The 15,153-nt window shown below is 44.1% G+C and overlaps 1 protein-coding gene across 5 annotated transcripts; it reads left to right on the forward strand.

The window, feature by feature from the left end:
- Positions 1 to 787: 787 nt before the first annotated feature.
- Positions 788 to 13,782, forward strand: phc3 (polyhomeotic homolog 3 (Drosophila)). Of its 5 annotated transcripts, XM_031559938.2 has the most exons (16): positions 788 to 1,043; positions 1,303 to 1,418; positions 3,710 to 3,899; positions 4,345 to 4,497; positions 4,910 to 4,999; positions 5,227 to 5,385; positions 6,047 to 6,136; positions 6,306 to 6,516; positions 6,648 to 7,282; positions 8,804 to 8,972; positions 9,220 to 9,464; positions 9,794 to 9,953; positions 10,184 to 10,298; positions 10,568 to 10,706; positions 11,262 to 11,493; positions 11,617 to 13,782. In XM_031559938.2, the coding sequence occupies exons 3-16, from the start codon at positions 3,741 to 3,743 to the stop codon at positions 11,769 to 11,771; spliced, it is 2,712 nt and encodes a 903-aa protein (XP_031415798.1). In that variant the 5' UTR covers positions 788 to 1,043; positions 1,303 to 1,418; positions 3,710 to 3,740; the 3' UTR covers positions 11,772 to 13,782. The 5 variants fall into 5 exon arrangements, with proteins under 5 accessions (XP_031415798.1, XP_042558968.1, XP_012670817.2 ...); XM_042703034.1 differs by having other exon boundaries at positions 788 to 1,418; XM_012815363.3 differs by lacking the exon at positions 1,303 to 1,418.
- Positions 13,783 to 15,153: the final 1,371 nt, after the last annotated feature.

Below are 15,153 nucleotides of genomic sequence, written 5' to 3' on the forward strand. Positions count from 1 at the left end.
AGCAACCAGGCCTATTTACTTTCACAGAATATGAACTGTTTATAGGAGGCGAAGTGTCATATTTTATTCTATGACAATCTTGATGTGCCAGACAGATTTGGATGCCTATGGTCTAATTGCGAATGTATGGTAGTCAAAATGGTGATTTGACAGCAATAAATCAGGTTTGCTAACTGCCTCATTATGGTAATATTTCATATGTCCTTACCTTTGCAACATACCCTATCAGTTTGGAGGGGGGATAATCATCGATACACATGTACTGACTGGGCTATCTGTTAAGCAAAAGAGGAAGGTAAAATGCTCTAATAAAATGCGAATTTTCGTGCACGCTTACATTATTATCGGCAGTGGCAGTTATATATATATAAAAAATCCTATATCTAATTTAGTTAATGCTTTTATCGCCTAAACAAGGAGGTGAGCGCAGGATCGATCACTTCCCGTCTCCCATGAATGAGAAGAAATTAGGCTAACCATAAATGTTTTATAAATAAAAAGCAAGGTGATATAATTTATTCCCAGATGTAGAATAAACGATTACGTATGTACCATGCATTTGTATTGTAGAATATGCAGGGTCAGAAGTATTAATTTTCTTCCTTCATTTTAATGATAAGTAGGCACATTTTTGTAATGCTTTAAAAAAAAAAGTTAAATGATATAGCCGCGCAGGCAAAATATTCACATCGCTTTTTTGTAAAGATATTGCCTAGATCACAGTTTCTCACAAGAACCCAGTTTCCGTAAAAAAAAGTAGCCCATCATCATTTGCTTCCGAACTGCCAAAATAAAATAGAAGATAACATAAGTTGTCCTGTTGTAATGTCACAAAATATCTGAACTAAAAATGTTGTACAAGGTCCTCCTACACTGCGAGTGGTGCTGTGTCGGACTTTTCTTTCCGTCTGTGGCGTTTTGGTTTTAGCTCCATTTTAGAAAGCGTTGACGCATTAGAACATGACTGAGACCGTGTCAGTTCAAATATACCATATGCTCACCTCAAGATGGGTTATGTGTAGGCTAATAACAGTTGGACACAGGTAATATGCGCACATGAACTTGATGCATGCTGTAGAGATTGACTGTTAATACTGCGAACATAGGCCTGCCTATAGAAAATAAATGGGATTTCTGTACAGCGCAGTCTGTCCGGTTGTAGACCACAATTGTCACACTATTAAAATAACATGTTTGGCTGCCTGCCGAAGGCGTTTCTCAGTCAACACGGGGTCTCGAAGGGATGCAAACAGCTAAACGTGCGCTTTACTTAAAATCATACTGTGTCTTTTCTTTGAACAGACGGTGCTGCTGCAAGAGCAAAGTGATTGTTAAATGACTAATTTTCAGATGTGGTAAAAAAAAAAAAAAAAAGGTTTAAGGAATCGTCGTTATTCAGCACAGAAGAGAGGATGCAGGTGGGCTGTTTTTCTCATCCAGTTGCTGTATAGTTAGGTTTAGGCCACATCTTGTTTAAGACTTAACGTTAATTGCCTGCAATTGTTTGTAAAGACTTATGTTGTGACTTTGATGTTACACAGGCTTATTCGGAATAGAAATGCAAAAATGTGACAGTAGGACAGATACATGAATTGTCATGAATCTTCATTCAAGAAGCTTTACATGGTTATACTGAGTTTAGCCACGGCTTACTTTGCTGAACCCTATACATATTTTGAGACCAGCAAGTGCTTACAATGAAGCGTGTTGATTGCGGGAGGCTATGCTTTGTGAAAGAATGTGCCACATGCTTTTTTTTTCCATCGGGGGAAAGATTACTAATGAATGTAGGCTAATAAGGTTATAGTTTATATCAAAATCAGAAAATACCTTTGTTATTGACATTGCGATGGGATGAAAATGGCTCAACATGCCATCTACTGGTAAAAGTCATCCTGAACCTTCCAAGGCCGATGCTGATGTAGAGTCAACCGTTTAGGGGCATGTCATGAAATGGGCGGATATGCTCGCACACTTAGTAGAACTGAAGAATGTGTACATATCACCTGTACTTGCCTCTCTGCACTGACTCCTCGTCAAAAGTAGAATTGATTTCAAAGTACTCCTTCTTACATACAAAGCTCTAAACGGCTTACCTCCAAATAACCTCAAGGAATTCGTTTTCCCCTACTTCCCCCCAAGACCACCATTCCCAGATTGCAGGTCTCCTTGTAATTCCAAGAATATAAAAAAGCACAATAGGAGGCAGAGCCTTCTGCTATCGAGCCCCCCTCTTGTGGAATAATCTTCCTGCCTCCATCCGAGAAGTGGACACCTTTTCCATCTTTAAATTGAGACATTCCTCTTTAGTGCATCCTATAGTCATGAATAATACATTTAAACCTGGCACCTGTCGCATTATACTTTATACGTCTTGTCAGCCATGTTGTTGTGTTAGAAGGCCTTTTTACGGATCCAGGGTACAGCACGTGGCAGGTGTTGCGGCTGTTGTCAGCTAGATGTGCGCTGTTGTTGTATCCTGCCACCCTTGCTATCCTTGTATGACTACAATTCCCATGCACCATGTCAGCCAACATAACTAAACATAATTCATCAAAACTAAACATGAAATACCCAACATGAATAAAGTTGGGCTACAGACAGCACATGTGCTGTGTAGGAGTGCCTTACGGATCCCAGGTACAGCATGCGGCGGTCGCCAGCCAGTTGTGCACTGTTGTTGTATCTTGCTACCCTTGTATAACTAAAATTCTCATGTCATCCAACCATAATTCAACATACCTCAACAAAACTAAACATAAACAAAATGTACACACAATGCCGGGCAGCCTCTCCCCCTTCATCTCCTTCTATATAACATTATGCTAAGGCATTAATACTGATAAAATGTATTTCATCTGTTTATCAGATAGGTGTTTACTAACCAAATGTTCTCTCTCTTATAGCATGACCTTTGCCCACTAATGCTGATGGCTGTGAAAACATTGTTCTTCATCACCATAACCATTAAGTACTTATACACATATTAGGAAGCCGAGCTCTTCCCTCTCACTCTGTCTCTTTTCTTCCCCTCCTAGTCTAGACTGTCTCTGCTGTGAGATACTGCTGTAGTCTCTCCAACTGATCTACTTGCAGAAACCCTTTGCCTATGCCTACCCATCCCCACCACACTGTTATGCGTTACTTCTACCCTGCGCATGATGCATCTATATACTCTGTGCTAGCCTGTTTACCTGTAATGTAAATAATTGCCACCATCAACATAGTTTATTGTTTCATTGTTTCATTGCTCTACTTACCCTTACATTAGTAACCTTACAAACACATTGTATACCCACTAAGCGGTTCTACAATACCTGAATGCCCTCTTCCCATCTTATCCATGTATCGTGTATATACCATGTTGTGTTGTATGTATTGTGTACATTTTCCACATGTATGCTAGCATGCTTATCCTGATACGTGTGAATTAATGTACCATGTTTCTCTCCCCTCCCATTTCTATCTCTACCTCTCTACCTGGCCGGTTCCAAAGCACATGCCCCCTCCCCTTATGAGCCGAGGTTTTGCTCAAGGTTTCTTCCTGTTAAGAGGGAGTTTTTCCTTGCCCCTATCGGCTTTGTGCTTGCTCCAGGGGGGTTCAGGCCCTGGGCTCTCTAAAGCGCCTTGAGACCATTTTATTGTTTTGGCGCTATATAAATAGAATTTAATTAATTGAATCTTCTTTTTTTCCTGTTTTCTGGTGTAGTCCTCCCTCTGACTGTCCTGATCTGTGAGAGATGGACAGAAACAGTCCAGGAGAGATGAGAGGGGCAGCAGTCAACACCAGCACCACCACCATCAGCACCACCTCAACGGCCACCAACCCAGCCAGGCCGTCCACCCCCGGCCGCACCCAGCCTCTGCCCCCATCCCCCGCCGATAGACAGGCTGTCCAGGTACACTCCATCACTCAGTGTAATGATACGTTTTTGTCTAACAGGTGCTGTTAGACAAAAACAAATGGACTCGTTTGAGACTTCTGAAAATAGAACCATTTGTGGCTACACCTGCATCTTACATGTTCACTGGCAGCAGTTATACACGTGCAACCTATAGTACTTAAAACATAAGAGGATTAAGAAGTACACATATCTTCAGTGTGTTCAGTATCTTACCCTACACTTACAACTGCTCAGAAGTTTAGAATAAGTAGTGTTTTTTCACAGTTAAAGCTGTAAAAAGAGTAGTGAATTCTACCAGTCAGCAGAGGAATACAGACAGGAAATATACAGAATACTGGGAATGGTATTTAAATGACTGGTAGTCTTGCAGGTTTTTGGCACTGGCAAGTTGAGTCTTACTGGAAAAAGCATGTGTGTGGTTGTGGCTTTCTGTGGGCAGGTGATCCAGCAGATGGTCCAGCGGCCGCAGAGCACGGCAGCTCAGTATCTGCAGCAGATGTACGCAGCCCAGCAGCAGCACATCTTACTTCAGACCGCAGCCCTGCAGCAGCAGCATGTCCCTGTGTCACAGAGCCTGACCACCACACAACAGGTCTGGCTGTGACACCACGGCACTTGCTTTCGTGTTTTACTGTTTCCGTTTTCGTAAAACTAATTCAATTCAATTTGTATCGAACAACAATAGACATAGCCTCAACACCCTTTACAGAGCCTACGGCTTGCATGTAATTGGATACTGTCATTGTAGGAGACATGTTATTGCATGTGTATAATTGAATACTGCATATAACTGAAAACGTATAGTTACTTAGGACATGTTATTACGCATTATATTGCTTGTCTTATGAAAAAAGATGACGTTCTGATTGGAACTGACATACACATGGAAAATATGTATACATATTGTTTTGTGTCGATTGAGAACCCAGCATGATGCCTTATGTGCTGTTTTGTGAGTTTGTTTGTGTGAGTCTTGATGAGTGACTACCATCCCTATACCGTAGCCCTCCCAGTCGGTTAGCAGGCCATCTTCCTCCTCTCCTCCATCAACCAATGGGAGTTTGCCACAGTCAGTCAGTGTATCACAGACTTCGGTAAGTCCTTATATTAGACTGGCATGACTACTCCATCTGGCTGCAACATAGTGCTATATGTAAAACAAGCTAGATGTCAGCTTTATCCCAGTTATCTAATTATCTTGTTTGTTATTCTGTGCTCTGCTATAATTTGCCATTTCCATTATGTGGCTTTTAATTCAGTGAGGTTTATCTTTCAATATTTATCCTAAACAAAAATTCTGATCTGTTAATTGGTCTACTAGATCACATTGTCCACCACTCCACTGACAGCTCAGTCCATTGGCCGCATCCAAAGCACCTGTTCAACTCCTGCAGGTGGGACGATATCCCAGCAGGCCATGCTCCTCGGGAATGGCTCTCCTACTGGCAGCCAAGCCCAGATGTACCTGCGCACCCAGATGGTAGAGAGGGCTAGACACGTTTTACAACAACCTTTATGAACATTTAATAATTCTAACTCAACCTAACATATCCACCAAGCCTGCCTGTTCTGCCTGGCTTGAATCAATTTATTATTATAGAGAATGGTACCTTACTACAACAACTTTACTATACCTCAGATTGCCCCATGTTTTAAACAAAAACACGACCTCTAAAGAAGCACTAACGTTACGTTTCCAATATTTAATTTAGCAGGCACTTAGATAGTGTCGGTACTGTATATATTATCATCTCTATGTATGCTCTTTGAGTTACTGGTTAGCTGATACTATATAACCCTATATTCCACTACACTCCTCTATTCTATAATATTACCCTATATTCCACTACACTCCCCTATTCGATAATATTACCCCATATTCCACTACACTCCCCTATTCTATTGTATTCTATTACCCTATATTCCACTACACTCCCCTATTCTATAATATTACCCCATATTCCACTACACTCCCCTATTCTATTGTATTCTATTACCCTATATTCCACTACACTCCCCTATTCTATAATATTACCCCATATTCCACTACACTCCCCTATTCTATTGTATTCTATTACTCCATATTCCACTACACTCCCCTATTCTCTTTCCTCTGACATGTCTTTCCTCCCTCCGGTCAGCTGATTCTGGCTCCTGCTGCCACTGTGGCTGCTGTGCCGTCTGATCTGCCAGCCATTAGCCCCACATCCTCCCAGCCCATTTCCACACAGGTGAGTCCCCCAGCACCTACGACTCCCACACCAGTCCTGTACAAGTCTTCCAGCACCTACCTAAACTCAGACTGTGTTGTAGAAGAGAGTGTGCCAAATATTGGGGCATGTGTGAATTTATTGGTCGTTCCTTACTTGGCTGAGTGTGACATGTCTTGTGCCCTTGTAGGTCCAGACTCTGGCTCTCCGCACTCACCTCCCTGGAGCCTTGGCTCAGGGTGTGCAGCTGAAGCCCTCCTTGCAGGGCCAGATGGTAGCCCCCTCCTTGCCCAAGATGTCCATCAGCCCCCTGAAGTCCACCCAGCTGCCCCTAGCCTCCACGGAAAGCTCCGGAAGTGACCTAGGTCAGCTGTCATCAGCCCATCAACTCATCGCCCCATGTAAGTCCCAGCTTGAGATGACTACTTCTTGGCCTATGGTTTGAATGCGCTGATCTATAATATTTTTTTTCTAGTCATCCTTTATTGTTTAATAGGTCAGAGTTGGCTGTAACACAAACATATTTATTCAGATGGTCTCAATGGTGTTGCAGCTTCCCTCTGCCCTGCTTTAGTGAAGCATCAGCTGCACTGTCCTCTAGGCCCGCGAGGGCCCCATCAGCTCATCATCCAGCAGAGCGCCAGCGCCCACAGGCAGGTGCAGCCCATCGCCCTGCGGGTCACGCCACTGGAGCGACCCCCTCCCCTCTCCCTCCAGGCCCGGACCCTGCCTGTCCCCCTACCTCCAGCTCCGGCTGCCCAGTCACAGCTGGGTGACGTCTTACCTGCTGCCACTTCCACGTCTGAGCAGCCCCAGTCGGCGGCACTGGTGTCTCCTACCGGTAGCCTAGCCCAGGCTGTGCGCCCGCTACTGCAGCTGGGCCCATTGGGAGCTTCCCACTATTCCACTCAGAGCTGCGGTTCCACTACCGTTACCACCAACCTGCTCTCCGGCGCTCTGCCCTCTCCTCCGCCGGCCTCCCTGCAGAGGCTGTCCCTGCACTCGGTGCAGGTGCTGCCCGTGCAGTCGGGCCAGGTTCTGGTGTCCGAGGAGGAGCTCCCCGTGGCCGAGACGCTGGTCCAGCTGCCCTTCCAGAACCTGCCGCCACCACAGACCGTGGCCGTGGACCTGAAGATGCAGTCAGTGTCTCAGACAGAAGCGCAATCTGTGAGTACCGTTCTCATTGTCAGTACGAGGATATGGGTGAGTGGCCAGACGATGAACAGTAACTACAGTGGGGAAAATAAGTATTTGAACCCCTGCCGATTTCCTAAGTTTGGCCACTTGCAAAGAAATGTGTGATCTATAATTGTAATGGTAGGTTTATTTTAACAGTGCGAAATAGAATATCAACAAACAAATCTATAACATTTATGACTTTATTTGTATTTGATGCAGAAAATAAGTATTTGAACCCCCAAGCAAACAGCAAGAATTCTGGCTCCCAATGACCAGTTATGTGCCCAAGAAGCACACAGATTAGTCCTCATTAGGCCTAACAAGGTACACCTGATCTCAACTGGTGACGTGTATAAAAGAAACCTGTCCAAAGAATCATACTTCACACCTTCAACCTCACCACCATGGGCAAGACCAAAGAGTTGACCAAGGACGTCAGAGATAAGATTGTAGACCTGCACAAGGTTGGAATGGGTTACAAAACCATCGGCAAGCAGCTTGGTGAGAAGCAGACAACTATTGGTGCGATTATTCGTAAATGGAAGCAACACCAAACAACTGTCCATCGCTCTAGGTCTGGGGCTCCATGCAAGATATCCCCTCGTGCGGTATCGGTGATCTTCCGAAAGGTGCAGAATAACCCCAGAACTACACAGGGGGAGCTTGTGAATGATCTCAAGGCAGCTGGGACCACAGTCACCAAGAAAACCATTGGCAACACACTACGCCGTAATGGTTTGAAGTACTGCAGAACTCGCAAGGTCCCCCTGCTCAAGGAAGCACATGTACAGGGCCGTCTGAAGTTTGCCAATGAACACTTGAATGATTCTAGGGAGGATTGGGAGACAGGATGTGGTCAGATGAGACCAAAATCAAGCTCTTTGGCATCAACTCGACTTGCCGCGTTTGGAGGGGGAAGAATGCTGAATATGACACCATCCCCACCGTCAAGCATGGAGGTGGAAACATTATGCTTTGGGGCTGTTTCTCTGCCAAGGGTACAGGACGACTCCACTGCATCGAGGGGACTATGGATGGGGCCATGTAATGTGGAATATTGGGCTTGAACCTCATTCCCTCATTCCCTCCCATTGAAAATGCAACCTTAAGGATTTGGAGAGGATCTGCAAAGAGGAGTGGACCAAAATCCCTCCTGAGATGTGTGTAAACCTAGTGACCAACTACAAGAAAAGTCTGACGTCTGTGCTTGCCAACAAGGGTTATTCCACCAAGTACTAAGTCATGTTTTGCTAGGGGTTCAAATACTTATTTTCTGCATCAAATGCAAATTAAGCCATAAATGTTATAAAATGCAGTTTTCTGGATTTTTTTGTTGATATTCTGTTTCTCACTGTTAAAATACACCTACTATTACAATTATAGATCACACATTTCTTTGCAAGTGGCCAAACTTGCGAAATCGGCAGGGGTTCAAATACTTATTTTTCCCACTGTATATGACAAAACTATGCGGCTGTATGAGGTGAACTTGTTAATTTGTTTTGATAGACAGCACAGGGGCTAAAGATAGAGCACAAAGGGGTGGGAGCAGAGAGAGATGAAGATCCTTCGGGTGTGCCGAGGAACTGGACCCATACCCCACCCACTCTGTCCCCCTCAGCAGATATGGAGAGAGGCTGTGAAGAGGATGCCCCGTCCCAGCCTGAACAGTGCACAGGTACACAACATTGAGGACGCCTCAAAGGATTATTCCAGTGCGGGGCACCTTACAGTGCAAACTTCACCTCAAACTTCAAGCTTACTTTCATATCAGAACTTTTCTGAAAACTCTTTTGAATTGCCAACTTTGACGTGGCATTACCTATCCACTGAATACTGTGTACTATGTGCGGTCAATTGTAATACTGTTAAACCAGTAAACATAATTGACATAACATAATTACATTTTTCTGCCCCCTCTGTAGCTGGGTTGGACCCTCCCTGCGTGCCGTCCAGCCGATCTGTGATCCGGTCACCCGAGGAGCCCCCTCTCATCACCAGCTTCCCCCCTCCCCTTCACCCTGCCGTGGTAAGAAGCACCAGCAAGCCCCCTGCTACCAGCCTGCCAGAGAGTCCTGAGGGCCAGCCCTCACAGGCGGTCGTTAAACCGCACATCCTCACACACCTCATTGAGGGCTTCGTCATCCATGAGGGGCTGGAACCGTTCCTGGTATGTCCACAAGGTGGAGCTGTAGCAGTTCAGTAGCAGCAACAGCACCAACTCTGGGATGTTGTCAGTGCCCAGATGTTAGTTAGCACATCAGAGGCATTTAAGCAATGGTCTCTCTCTCTATATGTTTGATGTAATGAAAAGAAAAGAGACAACCATTTAAACATTTTTTAACTAAGCAGGAGAACTCTTCTGTGGATATTGTACCCAAGCCCTGCCCAGAAAACAAAAGGAACCGATATCTAACCCCTTCACTGCCTAATGACTTTAGGGTGGTCACATGTTAGTGTGAACATGAGCTGTGGTTAAACGGGTGTTGCCTGCTGTAGGTGAACCGCTCTTCACTGACAGAAGATGAGCAGGCTGCGCTGCCGGAGAGCCAGGAGGTAACCACCAACGGAGATCCAGAGCCCGACGACGGCCTGATGGACGTGGAGGACCCCGAGAATTCCTCTGACTCAGACATGGACGACATACCGGCTGAGGACGGTGAGGCTTGTGCTATGTCTCCTAATCACAAAAGTCAGGTAGTTAGTTAGTTGCGGACACCTAGCCTGGCACTGACCGCTTTTCAATCCGGGGTCAGTTTTCGCTTGGATTAGTGATGAAGTGCAATTTTAAGTGTATATTCAGTATACATGAAGTGAATAAGTGTCCTGTTTTACCAGGCTAAGTAACCCCCCTTTATGAGTATAAACCCTTACCCTGTCTGAATGCAGAGCACCTGGGGGACAGTCTGTCAGATGTGCTGCAGTGTGAGTTCTGTGGGAAGAGGGGATACACCCACAGCTTCCTCCGCTCCAAACGCTTCTGTTCCATGACCTGCGTCAGGAGGTGAGTCTCCCTCAGTCTCACTTTCCTCAAAACAACAGAACCCCTCACAAAGAAACCTCTATAGGGAAAAAATTGTTGCAAAATCGTTCAAAATCATTTTATTACTCAACTTATCCAAGCTGATTTTACAATAAATACTCTATTCACAAAAGGCAATCAGGCAAACATAATGTTTGCTTGAAGCCTTGAAGGATATGCCGGTTCATTTCTACAGCTTTATGAACTGTTAACAGCTATCTGATCTCTCTTTATCTGGCCTCGTCCATCAGGTTCAATGTGAGTTGTACCCGGCGTCTGGGCCTGCTGAGGGCGGGCAGGGCCGATCGCTGGCCCCACAGGCCCATGGGCAAGAGGGGAAGACCCCCCCGCCGTGCCGACGGCATATCCAGAGAGCACTTCCTCAGACAGGTCAGTGGACAGAGGACTGGGTGAAGGTTCAGTTGAAGCTGACTCGGTCTCCTTTTCTGTGGTAGTAAGAAATACCATCAGTGGAAAGGATGTTCACTTTCTCCTGGAAATATGCCCCATTGCAGAGGTTTTTATATATATATATATTTATTTAGATTATACTTAGGATTCAGTTGATCAAACCCTTCAGAACCCAATGAGTTGGGATCAAAAGTGGTAAGTTAGGCAGAGATGTGTGCATGGGTGTTAAAGTATAACTGCTGACAGCATGTACAACGTTTAGAGAAACAAAGTACAGGTGATAAGGGTCAGCAGGAGGGCCAGCCTTTTCCCCTTGACTAGCGCCCTTAGTGCTCCAGCAGTTTTTCGAAGTTGGTTCAACACATTTGTTATACTGATTCTACTATTTCCAACTACCACTGATATTCCTTCATAGCAGTAGTTGCCACACATACAGCTCATTATTTATTTATATATATATATATATGCACACACACACACACCTCCAAACTATTCTGCGGTCTTATGAGCTCACCTGTGTGTTTGAGGGCGCAGCTGCCAGCCAGGCTGGATGGGGAGGAGGATGATGAGGATGAGCCCCCGGGTCCCATGACGACCCGACTGCGTCGTCAGGCGGAGCGTGAGAGGGAACAGGAGCATGAGCGTGAGCAGAGGAGGAGGAGGAGGGGGAGGGAATCGTTCGAATCTGACGGTCTCCCTGCGGCTCAGCCCAACCCCTCTCAGTGGACCGTGGAGCAAGTGTGCTCCTACATCAACTCCATACCAGGTAGCGATGTTAAAGAGAAGAAAGCTGACCGGCGACAATGTTTGATTTATTTTTTTGTAACGCTGATTAGGGCTACGTGAGGCTAATCTTACCAACTCTACGTTAAAACCAACCTCCTCACAGGGTGTGCAGAGCTGGCCGAGGAGTTCCGCTCCCAGGAGATCGATGGGCAGGCCCTGCTGCTGCTGACCGAGGACCATCTCGTTAGTGCCATGAACATCAAACTGGGGCCTGCGCTTAAAATCTGTGCCCAGATTAACACACTGAAGAGACCGTAAAGGCACACCGTTTCAAGAGGCCCCTGACAGTCCATCACTTCAGCGTCGACTGTGCATGACTACTGCTATGTGACATCCTGTGGGTGTTGTGCACACTGTCTATACTGTCTATGGGCTGTATCCGGCTGTGCAGTTGTCATGTTTCATTGGCAGACAATATGAAGCAGACATACAATACTAGAGTTTCATGAGGAAATATCAAGACTGCTCTTCTGCATTCCTTCTGTAGCAAAACAACAAGAAAAACAAACTCTACTGACCTCTTCTTCTCTATGAGATGCATACATGTAACCTGTTCAGTTATTATGTGTTTTAAGGATGAATCTGTACAGTTGACGGTGTATAAATATTTATCATACAAACATTACTAGAGAAAAGTGTGTTTAGAGAACGTGATTGTATAATGTAACATTCCGAAGGAAAATAGTGTGGATGTCACATTTTTATGGAGATTTTGATAAAATACTTGCACAAGAAAGACATGTAACTTAAAAAAACCTGATATGAATTAACAACTGTCGATAAGATCATTACCATTTCAGCATTTCCAAGACTTCAACTGTTGTGTTTAACTAACAGGTATGTTTACATGAAATATTTCTGATTATGTTTTCTTTAAACAGACCAATCCGCCAAGAGTATACTTGCATCATTCCACAAGATTTATTACAAAGTGAACAATGTTTTTAAAACATGAGCTTTGCTCGTCTTTTCGTGCCTTGGGCACAGTGAACCCCCTTAGGCCCAAAGAGTTGAGTATTATTATGTACACTGCATTACAATATACACAACGCAACAAAAAACATGCAACACATCTGGAAAAGCGTTCATCTACAGTACCCACAGGTAATATCATCAAGGTGCAGTAATTAGTTTTGTAGCCGAAAAATAACAAAACATACAATGATGATGATGATGACACTCTGAACATATGATAAATAAAAGTGTTCCCCAATATTGGTGTGTACTTCACACACCTTATTTATGTTACACCCTAATTTTGTGCAATTGACATGTCTGGGCCAGTTGGGAACTTTTATCCTTAAGATACTGTGGCATGCAAACGTTTGGGCACCCCTGGTCACAGTATTTGTTACTGTGAATAGTAAAAGATGACCTGATTTTTCAAGTTAAAGAGGACACATTTCTTTAATATTTAAGCAAGACTACCCTTTTCATTTCCATCTTTCACAGTTTCAAAATAACAAAAAAGCAAAAGGGCCTGAAGCAAAGGTTTGGGTTCTTACTTAGTAACTTTTGGCAATCACCACTCCAAAGTCTGCCAAATCTTCTGCAGTCAAACAGGGTTTTGATTTGCCTTTCTAGCAAACCTACGAGCAGTTCTCTCTAAAAGTTTTCTTACCTCAACTTGACCTCCACCGTTCCTGTTAACGGCCATTTCTTAAATCACATTATGAGGTGGAACCGAGGAAATGGCTCCATTAACACGCTGTCCGGTTAAGCTGTGTAGCCTTATCCTGCTTTGTAGACATCAATTATTTTAATTCTGGGAGAGCTAGGCAGCTGTTTACAGGAGACCATAGCTGCTGATATTTGGGACAAGGTTTGAAGAGTCGGGGTATAAAGCTTTGAAATGTTCATCACCTGGCCTTTCCTAACGATGGTTGTGAACAAGCCATAGCCCTAACCTACAAGCTGATTAAGGCTGGAGACCTTGGTAAAAGTTAACCAAGAGCTCCAATATCTTGGGGTGCCCAAACTTTGCATGGTGCTCCTTTTTTTCCACAAAAAAATTGTACACAACAAAATACACCAGTCGGGCTTAAAATTGTGTTTACTTCATGCCTTCTTTTTCATCTTCTACTCAACTGTTCACAGTTACAGAAATGTTGACCAAGCGTGCCAAACACTTCTGCATGCCACTGTTTATGCCATAACTAGGTATAGAAGCATTATAGCTTTTTCACAACAAATACCACTGACTGAACTCAATGGCAATTAGCTTGAATATTCAATACCACAACATAATTAAATAAAACTTTAAATACTTACGAAAATGTAGAATTATTCTTTATATAAAACGTACATAGGTAAAGAATATTGTGGGATACATATTTAAATGTATGACACAAATGGGACACTGTCTTCTAGCCAGCTCCAAACACGCATTCTTATCAGCTGCACCAGTTGTAGCTCAAATTGCACCGCCGGTTTTACGAGAAATCTGCTCTTAGCTTCAGTGATACAGTCAACCCGGAAAGTCTGCACACCCCTTTCACCTTCTCCACGTTTACTTATTACTTTACAGACATATTCTACAATAGATTGAGTTCATTTTTTTATCAAGTCACATTCTGTCAAAATTGCTAACGTTCAGTGCAACAACTGGATTAGCTCTTTCCAAGAAACTTATTTTAGTCGGCGAACTAATGAACATACATTGACAACAAAACAATTAGGACCTCCTACACCAAATGTATCCATCCACATGTTTCTACAAAGGTGGGGGGGGATCCTACATCCAAGAATTGGTACGAAAGTAAGTTGTGGCTAGCAGGCTGTGAAGTGGCTAACGCGGTCTGTATTTCCATATACCACTGTCACTTTTCATAGGTTTCACAGTGTGAATGTTCGCTACTTGCACTAACACGGAGTTATTTTCTATGTGATGACTTATTTTGCTTTTGTAAGCCAGTACTTTCAAGATCAGTCAATAAATATTGTTGGTGTTGACTTATATGTTGCCCCCTTCTTTATGTTGTTACTAGACATATCATGTGTCCTGCTAAGCCATCATACAACATTTGAGTAATGTGAATAATGAATAAGTGGGATCATTTATTGTGGAGCCACATCATTTTTGCTTATGAAGGCTCCTGGATGCAACTTTCTTCCAAACCTTCCACCTGTAACTATAGCTACTCTATGTAGCTAGAGGGGAAATCTTTCTGTTGTGTGCTGCCATCTAGTGGACACAAAGGTATTGCTGTATGAGTTAATCAGCTAACAACAAATTTATACAATTGTCTTGCTTAATGTACCAACGGAATGGGTCCCCTTAATCAATATAAAAAAAAACAGTGGACAGTGGAACCACAAAGAATCTTCCTAGCCCTGGCCACCCGACCAAACTGAGCAATCGGGGAAGACGGGCCTTGGCCAGGCAGGTGAGCAGGAACCCGAGGGTCACTCTGACAGAGCTCCAGCGTATCCTTGTGGAGATGGGAGAACCTTTCAGAAGATTAACCATCCAGGCAGCACTCCACCAATCAGGCCTTTATGGTAGAGTGGCCAGACAGAAGCCCCTCCTTAATAAAAGGCACATCACAGCCCGCTTGGAGTTTGCCAAAAGGCTAACTTGAGAGGGAAAGATGAATGCAGCTTAGTACACCGAGATCCTTGAAGAAAACCTGCTCCAGAG

Source organism: Clupea harengus, chromosome 22, assembly GCF_900700415.2.
Source record: "Clupea harengus chromosome 22, Ch_v2.0.2, whole genome shotgun sequence".
Lineage (NCBI taxonomy): Eukaryota > Metazoa > Chordata > Actinopteri > Clupeiformes > Clupeidae > Clupea > Clupea harengus.